This window comes from Callithrix jacchus, chromosome 5, assembly GCF_049354715.1.
Source record: "Callithrix jacchus isolate 240 chromosome 5, calJac240_pri, whole genome shotgun sequence".
In the NCBI taxonomy this organism is placed as follows: Eukaryota; Metazoa; Chordata; class Mammalia; order Primates; family Cebidae; genus Callithrix; species Callithrix jacchus.
This window is the reverse complement of record NC_133506.1, coordinates 140,842,633-140,869,590: the sequence shown is the minus strand read 5'-3', so window position 1 is coordinate 140,869,590 and position 26,958 is coordinate 140,842,633. Positions and strand designations below refer to the sequence as shown.

General features: G+C 40.3%; 1 protein-coding gene across 4 annotated transcripts; it reads left to right on the top strand.

The window, feature by feature from the left end:
* Positions 1-26,958, top strand: SKA3 (spindle and kinetochore associated complex subunit 3). 4 transcript variants are annotated; one of them, XM_078375170.1, is made up of 10 exons: positions 1-173; positions 382-545; positions 6,424-6,485; positions 6,596-6,761; positions 8,737-9,148; positions 15,724-15,809; positions 20,752-20,837; positions 22,565-22,768; positions 24,742-24,858; positions 26,079-26,958. In XM_078375170.1, exons 2-10 carry the CDS (start codon positions 431-433, stop codon positions 26,085-26,087), a joined length of 1,257 nt encoding a protein of 418 aa, XP_078231296.1. In that variant the 5' UTR covers positions 1-173; positions 382-430; the 3' UTR covers positions 26,088-26,958. The 4 variants fall into 4 exon arrangements, with proteins under 4 accessions (XP_078231296.1, XP_078231295.1, XP_008996259.1 ...); XM_078375169.1 differs by having other exon boundaries at positions 6,424-6,518; XM_008998011.5 differs by lacking the exon at positions 382-545.

The window sequence follows — 26,958 nt, the reverse complement described above, 5'->3', positions numbered from 1 at the left end:
AGTGGCGGGAGGCTGTGAGGTGAGCGGTGGCGTCCCGGTACGTCTGGAGTCCTTCCCCGCTGTGCTCATCATGGATCCGATCCGGAACTTCTGCGGGAAACTGCGGTCTCTGGCCAGCACGCTGGACTGCGAGACAGCCCGGCTACAGCGAGCTCTGGACGGAGAGGAAAGCGGTGTGTGAGGCGGGCGGCATGGGGTCGGTGTGTGGGGTGCGCCGCGGACGGAGGGGCGAGGCAAGTGGGGAGGGTGTGCCCCACGGAAACCGGCTGACACTGACGGCGTGGACCGCTGCCACCGAGGCGTGGGGCGGGTGCTGCGCGTTTCAACGCTCGGCGTTTGGCGTTAGCATAGCTCCGGGTCCTGTTTCTGGTTTATTCCTAGGATCTCTTGTTCGTTTTAGTCCTGTGTCCAACCCCAAGGCTATCCTGAGATGAAAGTAACACTATTGCTTGGCGCGGTGGCTCACGCCTGTAATCCCAGCACTTTGGGAGGCCGAGGCGGGCGGATCACGAGGTCAAAAGATCGAGACCATCCTGGTCAACAAGGTGAAACCCCGTCTCTACTAAAAATACAAAAAAAAAAAAAAATTAGCTGGGCATGGTGGCGCGTGCCTGTAATCCCAGCTACTCAGGAGGCTGAGGCAGGAGAATTGCCTGAACCCAGGAGGCGGAGGTTGCGGTGAGCCGAGATGGCGCCATTGCACTCCAGCCTGGGTAACGAGAGCAAAACTCCGTCTCAAAAAAAAAAAAAAAAAGAAAGAAAGAAAGTAACACTATTATGTTGTGAAGAGAGACAGCAGGACTTAAGAATAGGAACCTAAGTTGACGGATTGAGTGCATAATATATATGCTAATTTATACCAGATACGCTTTCGTCACATACAATATGTGTGCTTGTCAATAAAATACCATGTAGAGGCCGGGCGCGGTGGCTCACGCCTGTAATCCCAGCACTTTGGGAGGCTGAGGTGGGTGGATCACGAAGTCAAGAGATCGAGACCATCCTGGTCAACATGGTGAAACCCCGTCTCTACTAAAAATACAAAAAATTAGCTGGGCATGGTGGTGCGTGCCTGTAATCCCAGCTACTCAGGAGGCTGAGGCAGGAGAATTGCCTGAACCCAGGAGGCGGAGGTTGCGGTGAGCCGAGATAGCGCCATTGCACTCCAGCCTGGGCAACAAGAGCGAAACTCCGTCTCAAAATAAATAAATTAATAAATAAAATAAAATACCATGTAAACCTGAACAATTTCCCTTAGAATCCAGCCATTTGATGTTGTTCTTTACACGATACTTTACTCATATAGTGACTTTTTTTCTCACCCACGTGGTCCACAGTTGCAGTAAAGTCTGTTTTTCCCACTAAACCATATTAGCGGCATTAACACTAGTACCCAACAGTGCTGGGGTTAAAAAAAATACGTGTATATAAATAAAGCAAAATTTGCCATTCACTTTTTTTTTTTTTTTTTTTTTTTGAGGTGGTGGAGTTTCGCTCTTCTTGCCCAGGCTGGAGTGGAATGGTGCAATCTCGGCTCACTGCGACCTCCGCCTCCTGGGTTCAAGCGATTATCTTGCCTCAGCCTCCCAAACAGCTGGTATTACAGACATGCACCAACACGCCCAGCTAATGTTTATTTTTAGTAGAGACGGGTTTCTCCATGTCTCTATGGCGAGGCTGGTCTTGAACTCCTGACCTCAGGTGATCCACCCGCCTCGGCCTCCCAAAGTGTTGGGATTACAGGTGTGAGCCACCGCTCCCGGCCACCATTCACCTTTTTATTAGAGGTTTTTTAAATTGCTGAAAAAGTAGTTCAGATTTTAGAATTATTTCATAAATATCATAATTGTGATGTGCTTTAGAATATTACACCCTGCAGACTACTTTTACTTTAATTATATAATGAGTGATCTCCAGCCACTTGAAAATGTCTATTTCTGTGACTGTAAAATCAACATATATGCCTTGTAGGAAGTTTGAGCTATGGAAAAATAGAAAGACAAAAATAATTATTTTGTATCCATGGGTCAGAAGACACCACTAATAATATTTTAGTAGCTTTTCTACCATTCTTATTTTAGGGCTTTTTTTGTTTTTCTTTGTTTTTGTGATAGTACTATAATGGACACAAAATTGCTTTAACATTTTTGGATGCTTTTTCTTTTTTTTTTTTTGTTTTTGAGACTGAGTCTAACTGTGTCACTCAGGCTGGAGTACAGTGGTGCGATCTTGGCTCCCGCAACCTCTACCTCCCGGGTTCAAGTGATTCTCCTGCCTCAGGCTCCCAAGTGGCTAGGAATACAAGCACACGCCACGATGCCCAGCTAATTTTTGTGTTTTTAGTAGAGATGGGAGTCTCACCGTGTTGGCCAGGCTGGTCTTGAACTCCTGACCTCAAATGATCCTCCCAGCCTCCCAAAGCGCTGAGATTACTGGTGTGAGCCACAGGGTCCAGCCTGGAGAGAGAGAGATATATATATGCTCTCAGTTGCTTTCCATAAAGCTTGTACTAATTTGTTTTCCTGTAGACATAGTGACTTTGCATAATCTCTTCATTTTCTTCTGTGTTTACAAGGAAAAGCTGGAATAATTCTTCAATTCCTGTCCCGTATGCATTATAGAAAATATGGAATTGTAATAAGAGAAAATGGTCACAAACAATCTTGGCTTTTATGATCATAATGATGAATCATTAAATTGGCTGCATTCTAAATATCTTTGCGATATAATTCAGTTGCCATAAAACTCACCGTTTAAAGGATACAATTAAGTGGTTGTTAAGATACTCACAGTTGTGCAACTATCATGACAAAAAGTTTAGATTTTCATTACGCCTAAAAGAAATCCCTGTGCCCCCTTAACAGTCACTCCCTTTAGCCCCACCAACCACACCAGCCTTAGGCAATCATGAATCTACTTTCTAGCTCTATAGATTTGCCTATTCTGGACATGTCATATAAGTGGAATTGTAGAATTTGTAGTCTTGTGACTAACTTATTTCACTTAGTGTAATGTTTCAATGTTCCTCCATGTTATAACATTTTATTGCTGAGTATATTCTATTGTACGGTTCTACTATGTTTTTGTTATTCACTAGCTGATAGACATTTTGAGTTGTTTCTACTTTTTGGCTATTATGAATAATGCTGCTGTAAATATTCATGTGTAAGTTTTTGTGTGAATGTGTTTTTAATTCTCTTGGGCATGTACTAGAGGTGGAGTTGCTAGGTCATATGGTTTAACTTTTTGAGGACCTGCCCAATTGTTTTCCAGAGTGTCTGCACCGTTTTACATTTGCACTAACAGTGAATAAGGGTTGCAGTTTCTCCACATCCTCACCAACGTTTATTATTATCTGTCTTTTTTGATGTAGTTATTCTAGTAGGCATGAAGTAGAATCTCATCGTAGTTTTGATTTGCATTTCCCTAATAAAAATTGGTCACATTTAACAGGTGGAAGGAGAAGGAGATCTTCAAAGGAGATGTGTTTTACAAAAGAGAAATATAATCCTTTTAAAAAACTGCTTTTAGGCCAGGTGTGGTGGCTCACACCTGTAATCCCAGCACTTTTCAGGGCTGAGGTGGGCAAATCCCTTAAGGCGGGAAGTTTGAGACCAGCCTGGCCAACATGGTGAAATCTCATCTCAAAAATTAGCTGGGTGTGGTGGTGCACACCTGTAATCCCAGCTACTGGGGGTGGGGGTAGGGGTGCTGAGGCAGGAGAATCACTTGAACCTAAGAGGCTGTGGTTGCAGTGAGCTGAGATTGCTGCATTCCATCCTGGCCGACAGAGTGACACTCTGTTTCAAAAAAGAAACAGAAAATAACTCTACTACTTTTAAATTAGCTGGGTGTGGTGGTTGTATGCCTGTAGTCCCCAGCTACGTGGGAGTCTGAGATGGTAGGATTGCTTGAGTCCAGGAAGTCAAGGCTGCAGTGAGCCGTGATTGTACCTAGCCTGGGTGGCAGAGTGAGACCCTGTCAAAAAAATTAAAACAAAGAAAACCTACTTTTACATCATATGTAACACTAACTGGTTAATAACAAAGGTGACATGCAGTGGGTAAAGGATGCCTTTTGGTAAGTTGTGCCAGGTCAATTGAATAATTGAATATGGAACATAAGAGTGGATCTTGATTCTTACCACATGCCATATACAGAAATAAATTCCAGATGGGTATAGCTCCAAATGCAAAAGTTAAAACCATAAAGCTTTTTAAGAAAACATGAGAGAGATATGTATCTTGTCATTGGCAAAGATTTAAAAAATAGAAACCAAAAAGTGCTTGTCATAAGGGAAAGAAATGGATAAGTAGGACTGCATTAAAATTAAAAGATTTGGCCGGGCACGGTGGCTCACACCTGTAATCCCAAGCACTTTGGGAGGCCAAGGCAGGTGGATCACCTGAGGTCAGGAGTTCAAGACCAGCCTGGCCAACATGGTGAAACCTCTTATCCACTAAAAATACAAAAAAAAAATTAGCTGGGTGTAGTACTGGGTGCCTGTAATCTCAGCTACTCAGAGGCTGACGCAGGAGAATCGCTTGAACCCTGGAGGTAGAGGTTGCAGTGACCAAGATCATGCCACTACACTCTAGCCCAGGCAACAGAGTGAGACTCCATTTCAGAAAAAAAAAAGTTATCTTCAGATGGCCATTAGGAATGTGAAAATACATCAGTTTCATTAGTTATCAAGGAAATGCAAATTAACTTCCAATGTAGTACAGTTGCATACCCACCAGGATAGCTAAAATGAAAAAGAGAAAATTACCAAATGTTTGCAAAGATGTGTAACAATTGCACTTCTTATGCACTGCTGGTTAGAGTGCAAACTGTAACAGTCATGTTGGAAAACTAGCAGTATTTACTGGAGTTGAACATATGTATAACATGTAATCCAGCACTTTTTCTAGGTCTCTAACATACAGAAATATGAATACATTGGTACCAAGACATGCTCTAGAAAGTTCAAAGCAAGAGTATTCATAATAGTTCCAAACTTGGCACAATCCAAAGTGTTTCAACAATAGAATAGATAAATAAATTTGATATCATGCAGTGGAAATACTATACAGTAACGAACAGGGATGGATTAGATTATGTATGAACTTGGAAGAATGTAACAAACAGAGCTGAGTGAAAGAAGCCAATCACAAAAGAATACATATTAGAGTCCATTAAATCAAGTTCCTAAGTGGCAAAACTACTTCATGGTGTTAAAAATCAGGGTGAAGTGGCTGGTTGCACTAGCTCCCACCTCTACTCTCAGCACTTTGGGAGGCCAAGGTAGGCGGATCATGAGGTCAGGAGTTTGAGACCAGCCTGGCCCATATGGTGAAACCCTGTCTCTACTAAAAATGCAAAAATTAGCCAGACCTGGTGGTGGGGTAGTCCCAGCTACTTGGGAGGCTGAGGCAGGAGAATCCCCTGAACCTGGTAGGCGGAGGTTGCCGTGAGCAGAGTTTACGCCATTGCACTCTAGCCTGGGCAACAAGAGCGAAACTCCATCTCAAAAAAATAAAAAAAGAAAAGAAAAATCAGGGTAAGGGTTACCCTTAGTGGGAAGGGAGAGACTCTAAGAGGGCTTCTAGAGTTCAAATAAGGCTCTATTTCTTTAGCTGAGGGCCGGTTATGCAGGTATAGCCGTTTTATAAAGTTCATTAAGGGGCCGGGTGCAGTGGCTCAAGCCTGTAATCCCAGCACTTTGGGAGGCCGAGATGGGTGGATCACGAGGTCAAGAGATCGGGACCATCCTGGTCAACATGGTGAAACCCCGTCTCTACTAAAAATATAAAAAATTAGCTGGGCATGGTGGCGCACGCCTGTAATCCCAGCTACTCGGGAGGCTGAGTCAGGGGAATTGCCTGAACCCAGGAGGCGGAGGTTGCGGTGAGCCGAGATCACGCCATTGCACTCCAGCCTGGGTAACAAGAGCAAAACTCTGTCTCAAAAAAAAAAAAAAAAAAAAAAAAAACCCATAAATAAATAAATAAAGTTCATTAAGCTAGGATTTATATGCTTTTCAGTATATATGTTATACAGTCATGTTACTTAATTGGGATGTGTTCTGAGCAACGTTAGGAAATTTTGTTATTGTATGAACATCATAGAGCATATGTAACACAAATGTAGATTATATGACCTACTACATACCTAGGCTATATGGTATAGCCTATTGCTCCTAGGCTACAAACCTGTATAGCATGCGACTGTGTTGAATACTGTAACCTTATGGTAAGTATCTGAACATACAAAAAGTACAGTAAAAAATACGGTATTATCTTATGGTACCACTGTTATATATGTGATTTGCCATTGACCAAAATGTCATTATGAGGTACATGATTGTATACTAAGTATTCTTTTTCTTCCTCCTTTTCCTTACATTTATTGGACTTTCTTCTTTCAATATTGATATTGAAGACTTTGAAGATTATCCCATGAGAATTTTATATGACCTTCATTCAGAAGTTCAGACTCTAAAGGTATCACTCCTACAATATTATCATTTTTCTCAGGCAAGTAATTTTTTTATCCTAAATAGATTTAGTCAGAAGTTACAGAAATTATAATGTACTTTCTTTATTCATAAAAGGATGATGTTAATATTCTTCTTAATGAAGCAAGATTGGAAAGTCAAGAAAGCATTGATTTCATGAAGGCAACAAAAGTACTAATGGAAAAAAATTCAATGGATATTATGAAAATAAGGGAGTATTTCCAGAAGTATGGATATAGTCCACGTGTCAAGAAAAATTCAGGTTTGAATAACTTCATTTTATAGCATTTGTTTTAGTATTGAAGAAACAAGGCAGCATGATTAACTAAGACAACTGTAAGCTTGGCCGTGGTTTTAGCTCTAGCTCTGTTGTTATCTGACACTTACTTGATAAATGTTTGTTCAGCTCTCACTGTGTGGTGTGCTGGGTGCAGTGCTAATCAGGGGTGCAGTGTAGAGACAGTCCTTGCTCTCCCTTCCAAAATGCAAAATGAAAACTAGCACAATGCTAGGTGAAAGTTCTTTGGCCTATTTAAATGAAAAAGTACAAGATAAATCTTCATGACTTAGGATAGGTGGTTTCTACTTAGCTCTGCCAATAAAAGCTCAGAGACCTCGAGGCATGTTATTTCATTTTTCTTGTTCACAATGTTCTCTCCCTTAGAAAGATACTGGCTATAAAATTTGATGAAGTCTTTTTTTGTTTCTAAAATTTTGTTGAAGTCTATCATAGTGGTTTAGAATTTGGAGCCAAAATGCCTGAGTTCAAATCTGTATTCCACCACTTAATAGCTGTATTATTGTCAAGCTATGTCTTTGTCAAGTTAGTTAACCTTGTGCCTCAGTTTCTCATCTGTAAAGTGGGAATGTTTCTTATATCTATCTCATGAGATTGTATAGGGATTAAATAAGATAAAGTTTGCTTAGAGCAGTTTCTAGCGTATCAGTCAACCAAGATTAACTATTAACAGTTGTTATTATGCTCATACCTCTGAATGACTAACTTCAGTGTCTTTATTTCTTTTATTAAATTGAACAAGTGAGGCCAGGCACTGTGGCTCACACCTGTAATTCCAGCACTTTGGGAAGCTGAGATGGGATGATCACGAGGTCAGGAGATCAAGACCATCCTGGCTAACATGGTGAAACCTCATCTCTACCAAAAAAATACAAAAAATTAGCCGGGCATGGTGGCACGCACCTGTAGTCCCAGCTACTCTGGAGGCTGAGGCAGGAGAAACAACTAAACCCAAAAGGTGGAGGTTGCAGTGAGCTGAGATGGTGCCACTGCACTCTAGCCTGGGTGACAGAGCAAGACTTCATCTCAAAAAAAAAAAAAAAAAAAAAAAAAACCTGTAATCCCAGCACTTTGGGAGGCCGAGGTGGGTGGATCATGAGGTCAGGAGTTCAAGACCAGCCTGACCAACATGGTGAAACCCGTATCTACTTATACAAAAATTAGCTGGGTGTGGTGGTGCATGCCTATAATCCCAGCTATTCAGGAGGCTGAGGCAGGAGAGCTGCTTGAACCCAGGAGGCAGAGGCAGTGAGCTGAGATGGTGCTGTTGCACTCTAGCCTGGGCAATGGAGTGAGATTCTGTCTTAAAAAAAAGTTTAAGCTGGGTGCGGTAGCTCACGCCTGTAATCCTAGCACTTTGGGAGGCCGAGGTGGGTGGATCACCTGAGGTCAGGAGTTCAAGACCAGACTGACCATCATGGTGAAACCCCATCTTATAAAACAAAAATTAAAAGAAAATAAATTGAACAAATATATATTGAAGATGCATGTGGCAGGTAAGTTAAACAGCCCACGTGAGACGGGCACAGTGGCTCGTGCCTGTTATCTGAGCATTGTGGGACAGTGAGACAGGAGGATCACTTGAGGCCAGGAGTTTGAGACCAGCCTGGGCTGCATAATGAGACTCTGTCTGTATAAATGTTTTTTTTTACAAAATTAATTGGGTGTGGTGGTGTACACTTGGAGTCCTAGCTATTTTGGAAGCTGAGACAGAAAGGATACCTTAAGCCCAGGAGTTCAAGGCTGCAGTGAGCTACTATCACACTACTGCACTCCAGCCTACATGCCAGGAGCTGTGATCATACCTTTGTACTTCAGCCTGGGTGGCGGAACTTTGGTTCATTTGGGAAATTTCAGATAAGCTATTTTCTGTTGTTTTTGTAAACATGAAATTTTCTATTTTGGTGTTTGACCAGAATATTCTGATTTTTGCTCCTAGTGCACGAACAAGAAGCCATTAACTCTGACCCAGAGTTATCTAATTATGAAAATTTTCAGAAGGCTGATGTGAACAATGATCTCTCTGATCCTCCTGTGGCAAGCAGTTGTATTTCTGAGAAGTCTCCACGTAGTCCACAACTTTCAGATTTTGGACTTGAGCGGTACATGGTATCCCAAGTTCTACCAAACCTTCCACAGTCAGTGAACAACTATAAGGAAGAGCCCGTAATTTTAACTCCACCTACCAAACAGTCACTAGTAAAAGTACTAAAAACTCCAAAATGTGCACTAAAAATGGATGATTTTGAATGTGTAACTCCTAAATTAGAACACTTTGGTATCTCTGAATATACTATTTGTTTAAATGAAGATTACACAATGGGACTTAAAAATGTGAGGAATAATAAAAGGTAAGCAGCTCTGTTAAAAGGCAGATTTTATCTAGTGTTCTAAATCTTTTGTATTGGTCTTTTTTCCAGAAGAAATGTGTTTTAGACAACGTTTTTCCTTTAAAAAGTTTTCAGACACTTACTTATTTTATTTCATTAGGTTTTAGGGGAACAGGTGGTGTTTGGTTACATCAGTAAGTTCTTTAGTGGTGACATTTTCAGGTACTTTATATTACAAACCTTGAATCACCAATACTATCAGTAAAGTGTGAGCTGTTGGTTTCTTCAGGTGAGAGACTAAAGAAGGAGTGATAAGGGCCTAAAAAAAGATGGTATGGAACATAACTCACCAAATTGATTACCGTGAGCAGTCAACAAGTCCCGGTGGATGTAACTAGCCAGAGATTCTCTTCTCATTTAAGTGGGAAAGTTAGACAGTTCCCTTCTGATTCAGCTGACCCCTGTCCCGGGATGGAAGGAAGGATGACATTGAGAATAATATCAAGTCACTGCTAGATCCAGGATTCCACCAAAACTTCCATCCAGTCATACCAAGTTTGGTCTTCTTATGCTATCTTTTTGATGGGTTACACAAAGCACTAAAATAAGTTGGTGTGAATGAGAGAAGTGCAATAACTGTGGAGGGAAAGCAGTCATTGACACCTTTGCTTTTCAAGAAATCATTGACGGACCAGGACAAAGTTACAAGAATGGAAATGGCATCAATACTTCCTCACTACTGTGATTTGCTAATAGGGATGGTAATCGGGCCTAGTGACAAGGTCCGATCCAACAGCATTCAGATCCAGAAGCGATTCCATGGGATGATGGCGGCACTTGGCAGAGCAGCTGATGGTGAAGGTGCAAATCTGCTGGTTGCTCATAATGCTGGACCTACGATAGATTGGATCAACAGCCAATTCTGGGTTGGAGAGCTTGTCTTTGCGTTTCTATTCAAAAAATTTGAGTCACCGGGGAAAGAGCTATTAGACCAAGTTAAGCTTGTTGCCACTGGAGCTCGGATGACTATAGTCTTCACAATACAAGCTTATCTGGAGCAGTGCATGGATGTAACACCCGTGATACCCTCAGTTCTTTCAGATATAGTAGAGATTGAGAAAAGAATTACCAGCACAAAAAAACAAAATGGGAGATCTATTCAAGCTTGCTGGAGCACTGTGTTACCCTATAATGTTGAAAATCCTTCCGTGAATGTTTTCTGAACCTTGCTACTGAGGCTAATTACTGGATCAAAAGAACCAGTCTACATTTACAGGGTTCAATGCCCCCGACGTAATACCAGGATCAAGCATCTCATTGCCACTCTTACATATGGCAGCACAGAGATGCATTAAAATGGGAGATGCAGGAGGCCAGATGGATGGTCACACCCTCACCGTATTAAGTCATTATGGAGTTAGCGGCTATGATTGAACATCTATTGAAAAAGAAAAAAAGATGGTATTTGTAGGGATAGAGAATAGGGGATAAAATTAAAGGGATAAAATTAGTAAGAACTTGTGATTGATTTGCCATGGAGAGACTTGGGAAAGAGGATGATCTAGGATAAACCCCAAGTTTCTGTTTTGTTGCTTGGGATGATGTTAGGGAGAACAGAATACCTGGAGTGTGGGGAGATAGGTGATGCGTTTACATGTTGATTTTGACATTGTTAGTGCCTCTTCATGCTTAGGCATTTTAATCGGTTTAAAGTTCAGTGAAGGATTAAGTGCTAGAGTAGATTTGGGAGTCATTATCATGGAAATGGTAATTAAAACCATAAGAGTTACAATGGGGTGGGCGCGGTGGCTCACACCTGTAATCCCAACACTTGGAGGCCGAGGCCGGCAGATCACAAGCTCAGGAGTTCGAGACCAGCCTGGCCAATATGGTGAAACCTTGTCTCTACTAAAAATGCAAAAATTAGCCAGGCCTGGTGGCAGGCGCCTATAGTCCCAGCTATTCAGTAGGCTAAGGCAGCAGAATCGCTTGAACCTGAGAGGCAGAGGTTGCAGTAAGCGGAGATAGAGCACTCCAGGCTGGGCAGCAGAGTGAGACTTGGTCTCAAAAAATAAAGTTACAATGTTACAATGAAAATACCACTTACCAAAGTAGCCAAGCAATATCTAAAGATAAATACTTATTAAATACTGTTACTACTAATGAAGGAAAATAAACATTCATGTCAGAGTCAGAAAAAAAACCCCACTACTTTGGGGAAAAGAAACAGTAAAGATAAAATTTTAATCCAAAAGATTTTTTTTCTTTTTTTGGGCTGGAGTACAGCAGAACGATCTCGGCTTACTGCAGCATGTGCCACCATGCCCAGCTAATTTTTGTATTTTTAGTAGAGATGGGGTTTGACCATGTTGGTCAAGATGGTCTTGATCTCTTGACCTTGTGATCCACCCACCTCAGCCTCCCAGAGTGCTGGGATTACAGGTGTGAGCACCCGGCCTAACATCATTCTTGATGCTCTGGCCAGTGTAATGAGATAGGAAATAAGTATTTCTGTGTTGCACTTCTAGCCATTTTGTACCAAAGCAACTCAAGAAAATCACATGAAAAAGTTGTAGAAGTATTAAAATTCAAGAAAGAGGCTGATAGAAGATATGTATTTTATGTAGTTGCATAAGGCAACTATTTCTTTATAAATTTATTTTTAGAGACAGGTTCTCAGTCTGTCACCCAGGTTGGAGTGCAGAGGCATGGTCATAGCTCACTGCAGCTTCGACTTCCTGGACTCAATCAGTCCTCCTACCTCAGCTTCCCAAGTAGGTGGGACTGCAGATGTACACCACCATGCCTGCTTAATTTTTAAAAAAATTTTCTGTAGAGACACGGTCTCACTATGTTGCCCATGCTAGTCTCTAAGTCCTGGCTTCAAGTGATCCTGAAGCTGTTTTTGAAGTAAAGGTGATTCAGTAAATTATACAGGAACAGTTAACTGTTTGGAAAAAAATCAAGTAGTCTCTACCTCAAGTCAACATAAAATATAGATGGATCAAAAAAATATTTAGTTAAATCATTTACAAAGTAAAAGAAAATATCGACAAATCCGTTTAAATAGTGAAAGAGTATACTGCAACTACCAATATGTTTGTAATTACAAGAAATTTGCAAATTAATTGACATGATTAGACAGCTTAACAATATGTTTATTCAGAAATATGGATGGGTACATGAGTCAGGCACAGTGGTTTGTGCCTTAGTCCCATCTGCTTGGGAGGCTGAGGTGGGAGATTCACATGAGCTCAGGAGTTTCCTGAGCAACATAGCTAGATTCCACCTCTAAAAAGATAAAATAAATAGAATGGAACATGAAACATATAAAGGGTAAAAACTAAACCAAGAAAATAGTTGCATTGAGGGCCATTATACACATACTGATAAGAAACCACAAACCTAGGCAATGAACAGGAATTGACATGACTAATAATTATTTTAAAAACAGTTTTGTCTATTAAAAAAGTACAAAGCATATTTGTTTTAACTGTTAGAAGAGTAAAGTGAAATGCGTATTCATGTATCATTGTTGGGAATGTTTCATGGAAAGAGTTGATTCTTAAATGTTTAAAATCTTTTACCTAGTCATTTTACCTTTAGGAAAACTTGACAAACATTTTGGCACAGTAGTATTTATTACAGCCTTATTTTAAATGGGGAAAATTGGAAAGAACCAAAATATCTACAGTAGAAAGTATTTAAATTATGGTGTAACACTGAAGTCAGAAATCATACTGAAGAATATGGATAGATTTGATTACATACAAAATTTAAACCACTGTATCATAAAATAGTTGACCAATGACAAAGCAGGAGAAGTTTTGCAACATGAAAAAATACATGTGCATATATGTCATATATATACATAATATGTTTTAAAAACCCATATGCAAAGTGGAAGACATCCCAATTTTTAAAAAAGGCAAAGACATGAATTAACAAAAGAAGAGGCCAGGTGCACTGGCTCACACCTGTAATTCCAGCATTTTGGGAGGCCGAGGTGGGTGGATCACTTGAAGTCAGGAGTTTGAGACCAGCCTGGCCAACATAGTGAAACCCTGTATCTATTAAAAATACAAACATCAGCTGGGCATGGTGGTGTGAGCGTGTAGTCCCAGCTACTTGGGAGGCTGAGGCAGGAGAATCATTTGAACCCGGCAGGTCGTGCCACTGCACTCCAGCCTGGTGACAGAGCAAGACTCCATCTCTTAAAAAAAAGAAATACAGTTGACCAATAAGCATATGTATACTTTTAGCTTTGCAGGTAATGAGGGAAATTCAAATGAAAAATGAAATGTCATTTTCCAACTATCCAGACATAAGTTTTTATTGCCAAGTTTTAACTAGACTTGTTAAGAGAGTGAATACCAAAAAAATACAGGTTATATTGAGTGTTGATAATGACATAAAACAATACTTTTTTTTTTGGTCTGGAGATGGAGTCTTGCTGTGTCGCCCAGACTGGGGTGCAGTGGCATGATCTCCGCTCACTGCAACCTCTGCCTCCCGGGTTCAAAAAGTTCTGCCTCAGCCTCCCGAGTAGCTGGGATTACAGGTGCCTGGCTCATTTTTATATTTTTAGTAGAGATGGGGTTTCACTATCTTGGCCAGGCTGGTCTTGAACTCCTGCCCTCGTGATCCACCTGCCTCAGCCTCTCAAAGTGCTGGGATTACAGGCAGTGAACTACTGTGCCTGGCTAGAAAATGTTTTTATAATGTTGGTGGCCATTGGTGAATCTTTCTAAGGGGAAAATGTCAGTGTGTATAAAAGGCTTTATGAAATTTTACTTAAATGAACGAATTCAAGGAAAATAAAGTGCAATTATATGTATATAAAACACTATGACTTCATTTATAGTTCAGAAGAACAAAATATTAAGAGTATGCAAATAAGTAAGCTACCAACCAAATCTAGACAGAAATTTGCCTCTGTAGGGGAGAGACAGGTACCAAGTTGGGAAGCTTCCATAGAGGACTACACAGGTACTAGTAGTCTTTCCTTTTTTTTTTTTTTTTCAGAGATAGCATCTCACTGTCTTATTTTATTTTGTTTTTTTTTCAATTTTCCCCTATTATAAATAAGCTACAATAAATACTACTGTGCCAAAATGTTTGCTGAGTTTTCCTAGAGGTAAAATGACTGGATAAAAGGTTTTAGATATTTAAAAACCAACTCTTTCCATGAAACATTCCCAACAATACCCAGGCTAGAGTCTAGTGACAAGATCATGTTCACCACAGCCATGAACTGGGTTCAAGTGGTTCTCCTACCCCAGCCTCCTTTGTAGCTGAGGCTACAGGTATGCATCACAATGCCCAGCTAGTTTTAATTTTTTTATATTTTTTGTAGAGATGGGGTTTTGCTATGTTGTGCAGCCTGATCTCCAACTCCTAGCCTGAAGTGATCCTCCCACTTTGGCCCAGCGACATGCTATGATTATAGGCATAAGCCACTATGCCCATCCCTTTGATTTTTAAAAATATATGTGCCATACTGTATACACACTTTTTTTTGTGTGTGTGACAAAGTCTCACTCTGTTGCCCAGGCTGGAGTGCAGTGGCTCGATCTCAGCTCACCACAACCTCTGCCTCCCAGGTTCAAGTGATTTGCTTGTCTCAGAGTAGCTGGGACTACAGGCACACACCACCATGCCTGGTTAATTTTTGTATTTTTACTAGAGATGGGCTTTCACTATGTTAGCCAGGTTGGTCTTGAACTCCGGACCTCATGATCTGCCTGCCTTGGTTCCTCCCAAAGTTCTGAGATTACAAGCTTGAGCCTCTGTACCTGGTCAGTATACACACTTTTGAAAAATGTTTACACAGTGGCCAGCCAGGGTGGCTCATGCCTGTAATCCCAGCATTTTGGGAAGCCGGGGTGGGTGGATCACCTGAAGTCAGGAGTTGAGACCAGCCTGGCCAACATGGTGAAACCATACAAAAATTAGCCAGGCGCAGTGGTACACTCCTGTAGTTCCAGCTACTAGGGAGGCTTAGATGGAAGAAAATCTTGAACCCGGAAGGTGGAGGTTGCAATCAGCCAGGATTGCACCACTGCACTCCAGCTGGGGGGACAGAGCAATACTCTGTCTCAGAAAAAATGTTTACACAAGATGTTAAAGGCAGCATGGGTCATTATGTTTAAATTCAAAACTGGAAACTTACAAGTGAAAATCAATCCTGAACTGTCTTGTATTCAGTGATATTCTCTTTATAACTGTTTTACAGACATCTACATAATTGGCTAGGACAGTGATAATCAGATGACAGGATCATTTTAGTCTTTAAAAAAAATAGCAAGTTTTTAATCTATATATGTATACTGGTTGTAAAATTCCACTTTAGGATTTTGAAGCCATGAGCTACAATAAGTTCCTTTGTTGAACTAATACACTGAACTTAGTGGTCCTTAACCTTTTTGTACCATGGATATATATTAGAACAAATAAAAGAATTTGTTTCATGGGACTTCTATACCATAAAGCACTACTGAATGTTTGTCTAAACTTGATATTTAGCAGTTAAATTTTTTCCCAGAGGTTGAATGTTAACTTTTTTAACCTTGTAATTTCCCTATGAATCACGCCAGTGAGGAGAACACAGATACAGAATCGAGGCCCAATGATAATGTTTTTGCCACTCCTGGCACTACCATCCAGCAGTCGGGAAAAAGTGGTAAGTATGAGAAAGTTACCTTTCAGGAACATTTTTCCCAAACTATCTTTGTACACAGTTGATTTCATCATCTTAGACATTCTGATAGTTTTCTTCATCTGTTTAATTCTTAACATTGGATTATATTAAGTACCATTTCATTCAGTATGATTTTGTCCAAGAGAAAGAAAATTTTGTTTTTCTTTTCTTTTTTTTGAGATGGAGTTACGCTCTTGTACAATGGCAGGATCTTGGCTCACTGCAACCTCCATTTCCCAAGTTCAAGGGATTCTCCTGCCTCAACCTCTGGAGTAACTGGGATTACAGGCGCAAGCCATCATATCCGGCTAATTTTGTATTTTTAGTAGACGTGGGGTTTCTTCATGTTGATAGGGCTGGTCTTGAACTCCCAATTTCAGGTGATCCACCTGCCTCAGCCTCCTAAAGAGCTGGGATTACAGGCGTGAGCGACTGCACCCTGCCTGATATGTTTTTAATACTCTGGATCATATTCAATATTTGTCAGCTTGTTTTTAACATTTTAATTTAAAACATATATATTCATTCACCAGTCTTTTGATGTAGAGCCACAGTACTTTTTTCTTTTAATTTAAACCTATTGATTAGAGTTGTACATTATCTTTCTTATGTAAACCCATGCACAGAATACATCAGCTGCTGTTTTAAATTTTGGTTTCCTTTGAATAGCTCAGTATCTTAGAGAAAATTTTCATACAGTGTTTTCATATTTGTCCCAGCAAACATGAAAACATTGGTGTTCATGAAAAAGCAAGATTAAAAAATCCTAGAGTTCTATTAATTTTTTTGTTTTGTTTTCTTTGAGACAGGGTTTCACTCCATTGCCCAGGCTGGAGCATAGTGGCATGATCTTGGCTCGCTGCAGCCTCAATTTGCCAGGCTCAGTCAGTCCTCTCGAGTAGCTAGGACTATAGTCACATACCACCATGTCCAGCTGATTTTCGTGTTTTTTGTATAGATGGGGTTTTACCATCTTGCCCAGGCTGGTCACAAACTCCTGAGCTCAAGAGATCTACCTGCCTCCGCCTCCTAAAGTGCTGGGATTACAGGCATGTGCCATCATGCCCAGCCTATGATTTTTTAAAAATAATATTGTATAATTGGCTGACATGTGCCAAATTTATTGGCAAATATTTAAAAACAACTTGTTTTTATCAGGTCTTTTAAAAATCTTGGACATATTTTTTTAAATTTTATTTTCCTATCAATTTCACCAATATGTAATTATATTATTAAATTAATGAGTATTAATAGCATAAACAGGTTTAAAAATATATCACTCATAGTAAGCTTATAGCTCAGTTTATAAGAACATGATTGTATTAAGGAGTAGCTGATTTTTTAAGAAAAAGAAATTGGACCATCATCTTGCACCATACTCAAAAGGGCAACGTGATGAGACCTCATCTCTACAAAAAAGTATAAAAAATTAGCCAGGTGTGGTGGCTCATATCTGTAGTCTCAGCTACTCAGGAGGTTGAGGTGGAAGGATCACTTGAGCCCAGGAGGTTAAGGCTGCAGTGAACCATGTTTGTGCCAGTGCACTCCATCCCTGGGTGGCAGCAAGACACTGTCTCAAAAAAAAATTTTTTTTTTTAATTAGAGACGAGTCTCTATGTCACCCGGGCTAGCTTGTTTCAAACTCCTGAGCTCAAGTGATCCTCTTGCCTCAGCCTCCCAAAGTGCTAGGATTACAGATATGAGCCACTACACCTGGCAAAAAAAAAACTTTTTAGAATAATATTACTTTTCTCCTAGTGTCTCAATTTTTTCTAAGATTTCTGTAAGATATATTTTAGAATGTATCATTCTGTCTCCTCAGTTTCTTAACTTCTCTTTCATATTTTTCCTCCCTTTCTCTGTTCTGCTTTGTGCCTTAGATCTTTCTTCTAGTTTACTGTTTCTCTACTTACAGTGAGTGTAAATTATTTAAATCCATCGGTTGAATTTTTACTCCAGTAACATTTTTTGCTTGATAAGCTTATTTTTTTCAAATGTATGAGGCACCCAAACAAAGCATGGGTGCATAAAGTTGACAGGCTGGAAGAGCTGTACAATCTATCAGCCTTTTTTTTTTTGAGGTGGGGTTTTGCCCTACTGTGCAGGCTAGAGTGCAGTGGTGCAATCATAGCTCACTGCAACCTTGAACTCCTGGGCTGAAGTGATCCTCTCACCTTGGACTCTTGAGTAGTTGAGATTGCATGTGCAGGCCACCACAGCCCACTTCTCTGAATATTTTAAACACATGTATATGAAAGACTCTTTAAGGTGTTGATTCTCTTGTTTATTGGGCTGATTCTCTGTCCTGGTGGTTTGTTTCCTCATATGCTTTTAGGTTTTTTTGTTTGTCTTTTTTTTAAAGATGGGGTTTCACCATGATGGCCAGGCTGGTCTTGAACTTCTGACCTCAGGTGATTCACCCACCTCGGCCTCCCAAAGTGCTGGGATTATAGGCGTGAGTCACTGTGCCAGGCCTGTTTGTCTTTTTAATTTTGAGACAGTCTCACTTTCGCCCACGCGGCAGTGCAGTGACACAATCACAGCTCACTGCAGCCTCTGCCTCCTGGGCTCAAGTGATACTCTCACCTTGGCCTCCCAAAGTGCTGAGATGATAGGCATGAGCCACCTCGCCTAGGCTATGCTTTTAATTTTTAACTGTGAACTCATTTTCAAGAGAAGTTGTTTTCAGTTGAGGTCTGTGTGCCCTGGATTGTCAGGTAGTCTCTGTGGAGCTGTTTCATGCTGGCCCCAGCCAAGGCCACATGGGTCTTGCCAACTGTAGACAACTTTTTAGATGAACTACTTGCCGCAGACCTGTGCCAGATACATAGGGTGAGCTCAGAACCTATAACTCTATAATGTATGGACTTGAAATTCTGATTTTTAAATACTCTTCCAAAACTCCACCTTTAGCCTAGCTTGCTTTTGTTCTGTTCCCCTGCCCAGTGCCAGTGGGCAGATCTTAATATTTTTGTCCCTGGTTCATAGACCCTGTAGTTCTTCCATGCTCTCAGCTTTATGCATCATGCTCCATTTCCAATCCCCTTGTGTTCAGAGGCTGCACTTTAACTCCTCTGTGTGCTTATCTTAAAATCCCAGGTATTTAGGTGTATGTGTGGAAATATCAAATTAAGTAGATGTTAACATTTTGCTGTATTTACTTCAAATCTTTTTTTTTTTTAATAAAAGAAAACAAGCGGCCGGGTGCGGTGGCTCAAGCCTGTAATCCCAGCACTTTGGGAGGCCAAGGCGGGTGGATCATGAGGTCAAGAGATCGAGACCATCCTGGTCAACATGGTGAAACCCCGTCTCTACTAAAAATACAAAAAACTAGCTGGGCATGGTGGCGCGTGCCTATAATCCCAGCCACTCAGGAGGCTGAGGCAGGAGAATTGCCTGAACTCAGGAGGCGGAGGTTGCGGTGAGCCGAGATTGCGCCATTGCACTCCAGCCTGGGTAACAGGAGCGAAACTCCGTCTCAAAAAAAAAAAAAAAAAGAAAAGAAAACAAGCATAAAGGTAAATCCCAGTCCATTCTCCTTCCTTTCTTCTCCAAAAGTAATGATTTTCCCAATGTATAGCTCCATTGTTTTACAGGAGAGACATTTAATTCATATTATTTTGCCACTACTTTTTCACTCAACAGTGTGGTGTTTATATTTTCCATGTAAATTCACTTTTTTGTTGAGACAGGGTCTCGCTCTGTCATCCAGGTTAGGGTACAGAGGCACAGTCTCAGCTCACTGCAACCGCCGCCTCCCAGGCTCAACCAGTCCTCCCACCTCAGCCCCCAAAGTAGCAGGGACTACAGGCATACACCACCATGCCCAGCTAATTTTTGTACTTTTTTGGTAGAGGGTTTTCATTGTGTTGCCCAGGCTGGTCTCAAACTGTTGGACTTAATCTGTCTGCCCACCTCAGCCTCCCAAAGCACTTCATCCTTTTTAATTGATAAATAGTATTCTATTGTATATATAAGTCATATTCATTTGCTGATTAAAAGGTAGTATTTTTATTTTTTATTGTTATAGGCAGTGCTCCAAGGAAATTTTCCCTTGTGCATATGTGTGTTTCTCATATCTAGGAGTAGAACTGCCAGGTCAAAGGGCATGCACATTTTTACTTATTCTAGAAAATGCTGAATAGTCAGCTAAGAGTGGCTGTTAAGATTTATCTTCTCATTAGTGGTGTTGAGTTCCTGTTTCTCCATCTTTTCCAGCACTTGATGATTTTTAGACTTAAAACATTTTGACAATTAGATTGTTTTTCTAACATATTTACCTTTTCTCTTTGATTTTTTTTTTAAAGAGATGGGTTTCTCCATGTTGGTCAGGCTGGTCTTGAACTCCGATCTCAGGTGATCCGCCCACCTCGGCCTCCCAAAGTGCTGGGATTACAGGCGTGAGCCACCGTGCCCAGCCCTCTTTGATGTTTTTTAAGGTTGACTTGATGATAACTGTGTGTTCTAGATAGCAAATGTCTATATATGCATGGGTATTTCTTGTTCTCATCTTTAATTTTTCCATCCCTGGTTAATGTTACACTGTTTTTAACTACTGTAGCTTTAGAGTAAGTCCTGCCATCTTGGAAGGCAAGTGACCTGCTCTCTCTCTTCCTCTTCCTCCTTCAGAAGTTTGATAATTTTCTCCATAAAGGTTTTATACCATTTTAATAGATATCTTTGTAGGTGCCTTGTCTTTGTTGCTACTGTGAAAAGTAACTTCTTTCAAACTATATGTGTAATAGTTTGTTGCTTTTATGTTTATTATATAACAACTATTTGTTGTTGTGTGTTACTCTTACATCCTTGCTGAACTTTATTAGTGCTAATGATAATTACATATGTGAATTAGGGTTTTTTTTTCCTATCCAGTTAAGCACACTATAGTTATAATTTTTTTATGACTATTTTATGTGTCTTTTAGATGCTGAGTTTACAGATTCTCCTTTGGTACCTACATTGTGTACTCCTGGTTTGAAAATTCCATCTACAAAGAACAGCATAGCTTTGGTAACTTTCCATAAAATTGAAAGCCACAGTCTTTCTCCTAAAGACTCAGATACACTACTGCTTGCAGGCTCAAAGAGTGTTTAAAAGACATAGACGTATCCAGCTTTTAGGAATGTATTTGCAGTGCATTTCTGGAGGGTAACTTGGCAGTATAAATCAATTGCCCTAAAAATATTTTTCATACTCTTAAACCATATCTCAGTATTCTTTCTAAGGCAAATTGGGACAAAGATTGAAAACAAGTTATAGAGTAAGGAACAGCATTATTTGTAAGCACAAAACATGGGAAACAGTATAAATATTGAATGATATAGAAGAGCTGAAACACAGCAAGGCATATCCATAAGATCAGGTGTTATATATACTATCATATGTTTTGAAAAACAGATGAGCGCATATAAAGAGAATGTTTTCAAAAAATACTAATCGTAAGGAAAATGTGTATGTACACACACACACACACATATATACACACACATATTTTAAGGAAAAAGTGGATAGAAATAGCAAACTGTATCTGGGTGATAGAATTATGGTGATTTTGTGCTTTTCCCTAAATTTTACCAATGAATAAATTTAATCAGATTTCATCAAATTAAAACCTTATCTCTCTTTAGTCAATATGGTCACTTAACCAATGCTATAGAAAACCAGTACTGTATTGGGGTATATTCTATAGAAGTTTCTATAATGATGGAAATGTTTTATAATATGCACTGTCCAATATGGTGGCCACTAATCACATATTATTGAGCACTGAAAATGCGGCTAATATATCTGAAGAACTAATATTTAATTCTTTAAATTTAAGTATCTTAAAACCTAAAGAGCCCCATGTGGCTGTGACTACTATATTAGACAGTGCAGCTGTAGATGAACATAGCTGTGTTACCAATTGAAGTATGAGGTTATCTGCCTGTTACTACCTGCCATTTACAATTAATCTACTCCTTATGTTTCTGTTCATGTGGAAGATACACTACTGAGGAAACACTCTATCCTCTCTTTCTATTAACTCTGACCCGAGAGAGCTGGAGCGACCTATCTAGTTGGCTGATTTAGCATGAATAATCTGCATGCTTAAACTTACCGCTGATCTGCTTTCTTCCTCTTGGGAGGGCATGTGGTAACACTTGTTCATTCATGCTGTGACTTTCGTCTGACCACACTTACTGTTGCCTGAGATGGGGTGGGTGTATCCATCTAAATCTGGGGTTAAATCTATTTAGTTATGACAGTAAGCTTTTTTTTTTCACCCAGGCTAGAGTACAGTGTTGTGATCTCAGCTCACTGCAACCTTTGTCTCCTGGGTTCGAGCGATTCTTCTGCCTTAGCCTTCCGAGTAGCTGGGATTACAGGCATGCCCGCCAGCACACACAGCTAATTTTTTGTTTTTTTATAGAGATGAGGTTTCACCATGTTGGCCAGGCTGATCTTGAACTCCTGATCTTCTGATCCACCCACCTCGGCCTCCCAAAGTGCTGGGATTACAGGCATGAGCCACCACACCCAGCTGACATTAAGCTTTACCTCAGCCTTTGTTAATAATGAAGATGGTATTTTGTCCTCTATATGCCATTTGTTCTTGATTTTGTTTAGATCTTGGTCAGAGAAGATGGGGTAGATGGGGGCCTACTTAGAGACCACAATAGAACTAACAAATGACTAACCATTTTTATTTACTATATTCTATGACCATAATTTAATGGTTTATTTTTATTCAATAGGTATCCACAAATTACCCATTACCAAAAACAAATTGTTCATCAAATGATTTGGAAGTTAAAGATTGTACTTCGTTGGTTTTAAATTCAGACACATGCTTTGAGAATTTAACAGATCTCTCTTCACCTACGATTTCTTCTTACGAGAATCTTCTCAGAACACCTACACCTCCAGAAGTAACTAAAATTCCAGAAGATATTCTCCAGGTTATTTTTCCAGGCTATTTTTTTTTTTCTGATATTCTTTCAAAGTGAAGTATTTAAAGACCTGAAACTGCATATAAACTGTCTTATTTATCATTGGGCTAATGTGCTAATTTTGGTGGTGAGAAAATCTAGATTCTAGGCTGTCAGGACCTTATTTTCTAATGCTTGTTCAACTGTGGCTTCCTTACTGATCATGGTTCCATTAGAAGTTTTGCTGGCAAAGTCAGTAAAGTCATTTATTTACACTACAATTTCCCAGAGCCAGGGTATCATGAGATCATGATGCTGTATTTTTACTGTACATTTTCTATGCTTAGATACACAAGTACTTACCACTGTGTAGCAAGTGCCTACACTATTGAGGACAGTTACATGCTGTTCAGGTTTGTAGCCTAGGAGCAATAGGTTATACCATATAGCGTAGGTACGTAGTAGGGTATACCATCTAGGTTTATGTAAGTACTATGGTGTTCACACACAGTGAAATCATAATGATGCATTTCTCAAGTTGTATCCCCATTGTTAAGTGATGCATGACTGTATCTGATTCTTGTATTTAATAGCAGTTACCATTAGTCTACTAATGACTTATAACAACTGCCAATTCTAAATAACCAGTCTGATTCTTTGACAGTCCCTCTCCTCTTAATAGAAGTTATAGTGTTTGGCAATTATTACTTACACGTGTGGAATTCTTAATAACCATCCTAGAAATCTTGATGCCTTATGGAGACCCAGGAGAAGGATAAATCACTTAGGAAAGTACCCAAATGCCATTAGAACTGACTTATACTGGGATATCAATGAAGTACTTCTTATCCTCTTTTCTGCTTTTCTGGAAGTTATAATAAATTGTGTGAAGAAGGGGCATCTTCTGTTTTTATGCAAATTACAGTTTCCACTTCCCAATGGGTGCTTCATCTCCTATTTCTTTTTTTTTTTTTTTTTTTTTTGAGACGGAGTTTTGCTCTTGTTACCCAGGCTGGAGTGCAATGGCGGCACGATCTTGGCTCACCGCAACCTCCGCCTCCTGGGTTCAGGCAGTTCTCCTGCTTCAGCCTCCTGAGTAGCTGGGATTACAGGCATGCGCCACCATGCCCAGCTAATTTTTTGTATTTTTTTTTAGTAGAGACGGGGTTTCACCATGTTGACCAGGATGGTCTCGATCTGTTGACCTCGTGATCCACCCTCCTTGGCCTCCCGAAGTGCTGGGATTACAGGCTTGAGCCACCACGCCCGGCCTCATCTCCTATTTCTATGTAAAAGGAAGGAAACCTTATACTTAATATATCACCTCTTTATACATGAAAAATTATAGCTGATATTTCAGGGTCTCCTTTCATAATTTTTACAATTGATGACCTTTCTTTCGAGTATTTGTTTCATGTCTTTCCTTTGTATAATTTCCCTAACATCTTTGTAAAGGCTTAATTTGCTCTCAGGGATGTATTGCTACTTGTTTTCACTGACTTCAGTTAGTTAGAATACATTTTAGGATTTAAAAATCAGTCCTTCACATCCAAGTTAAATTTCTAGTATCTCCATCTTTTCATTGCTGTTAGCATGTCTTTTTTTTTTCTTCTGAGACCGAGTCTTGCTCTGTCTCCCAGGCTGGAGTGCAGTGGCGTGATCTCAGCTCACTGCAACCTCTGCCTCCCGGTTCAAGTCACTCTTGTGCCTCAGCCTCCTGAGTATCTGGGACTACTGCTCAGGTGTGTGGCAATATGCCCAGTTAATTTTTGTATTTTTAATAGAGACAGGGTTTCACCATGTTGGCCAGGCTGGTCTCAAACTCCTAACCTCAGGTAATCTCCCTACCTTGGCCTCCCAGTGCTGGGATTATAGGTGTGAGCCACTGTACTCGACCCATAGCTTTTTTTGAACATTTTATCATTGTATGACTTCTTCCAAATTTAGGTTATGTTGTTCATGTGACTTGATAAAAAGGAATTTGCTTTTTTTTTTTTTTTCAGCTTTTATCAAAGTACAACTCAAATGTAGCTACTCCAATAGCAATTAAAGCAATGCCACCCAGCAAAAGGTTTCTTAAACATGGACAGAACATCCAAGATGCTAGCAACAAAGAACTGGTGAGTATGTCACCTCTGTAAAGAAAATTCCTGGCCAGGCGCGGTGGCTCACGCCTGTAATCCCAGCACTTTGGGAGGCCGAGGCAGGTGGATCACGAGGTCAAGAGATCGAGACCATCCTGGTCAACATGGTGAAACCCTGCCTCTACTAAAAATACAAAAAATTAGCTGGGCATGGTGGCATGTGCCTGTAATCCCAGCCACTCAGGAGGCTGAGGCAGGAGAATTGCCTGAACCCAGGAGGCAGAGGTTGCGGTGAGCCAAGATTGCACCATTGCACTCCAGCCTGGGTAACAAGCGCAAAACTCCGTCTCAAAAAAAAAAAAGAAAAAGAAAATTCCTGTTTGGCTGGGCACAGTGGCCCACGCCTGTAATCTCAACACTTTGGGAGGCCAAGGCAGGTGAATCATTTGAGGTCAGGCATTCAAGACCCACCTGATCAACATGGAGAAACCTCAGCTCTACTAAAAATACAAAAATTAGCTGGGCTTGGTGGTGCATGCCTGTTATTCCAGCTACTCCGGAGGCTGAGGCAGGAGAATCGCTTAAACTCAGGAGGTGGAGGTTGCAGTGAGCCAGGATCATGCTATTGCCTCCAGCCTGGGCAACAAGAGCAAAACTTTGTCTGAAAAAAAAAAAAGTTTCTGTGTTATTTGAGGAGGACATTTAAAAATTAACATTCGAATGTTAGTAAAAAATTTTGTTTTTAATTGACATTTGCTAGGTTAATAGGGTGTCTCTTTTAATATAGAACTTGAGATCCCTGAATCTCAGACTCCCGAATTATCCAGTTTAATGATATCAGTGGAAATCTGTCGACAATTATTATTTTTTATTTGAGACGGAGTCTTGCTCTGTCGACAGGATGGAGTGCAGTGGCATGATCTCGGCTCACTGTAACATCCAACTCCCTGGTTCAAGCAATTCTCCTGGCTCAGTCTCCTGAGTAGCTGGGACTCTAGGTGCCCACCACCAAGCTTGGCTAACTTTTGTATTTTTATTAGAGATGGGGTTTCACCATGTCGGCCAGGATGGTCTCAATTTCCTGACTTCATGATCCCCCACCTAGGCCTCCCAAAGTGCTGGGATTACAAGCATGAGCCACCAAACTCGGCCCAATTATTTTATAAGTGTAAAATATATAGCCACAGTATTGTGTAATTTGTCTTAATGGCTTTTAATTATATTAAATTGATATTTTTTATTTGTATCTGTTGCAGAAATTCTAGTGGATCCATCCATTACAGACACTGAACAAAATGAGATGAAAGCAGAGCTGGACCAATTTTGTCATTCACATTCCCCTGCCTCTTTCCCCCTTTTGAAAATTGACCCATTTTAGCCGGGTGCGGTGGCTCACCCCTGAAATCCCAGCACTTGGGAGGACAAGGCGGGTGGATCACAAGGTGAGGAGTTTGAGACCAGCCTGGCCAACATGGTGAAACCCCATCTCTACTAAAAATACAAAAAATTAGCCAGGCGTGGTGTCGGGTACCTGTAATCCCAGCTACTCAGGAAGCTGAGGCAAGAGAATTGCTTGAACCCTGGAGCTGGAGGTTGCAGTGAGCTGAGACTATGTCATTGCAATCCAGCCTGGGGGACAGAGTGCAACTCTGTCTCAAAAAAAAAAAGAAAAAAAAAATTGACCCATTTTATAGAGGAACATGGACATTGACATCATAATATTCTTTTTATGAAGTTTTGATATAAGGTTTAACCTTAGTCTTGTTGACATGTAGTCCTGTCATTCACTCTTTAAGGATTATTAATGTTTCATTGATACTAAATTACCCTGGTTAATCAACAGAATGGTTTAAGTAGTACCGGGAAGTGGGACAAATAATTTTTAAAATGTAAAGGCATGCTGGGCACAGTGGCCCATGCCTGTAATGCCAAACACTTGGGGATTGTTTTATGATTGTTCCTTGAAAGTCAAATGGAGGATCTGTCCATTATGCTCTGTTAATCTTGTCAGAAAACTGTCACCAAAACAAAACTTGATTTTGTCTTTGTTTTAGGAGTTACTGTGTAGTTGTAAGTATAATCTGTTAAATATAATGTAAAATAAAATTTTAAGATATTTTTGTTTTTCAAAGTAAA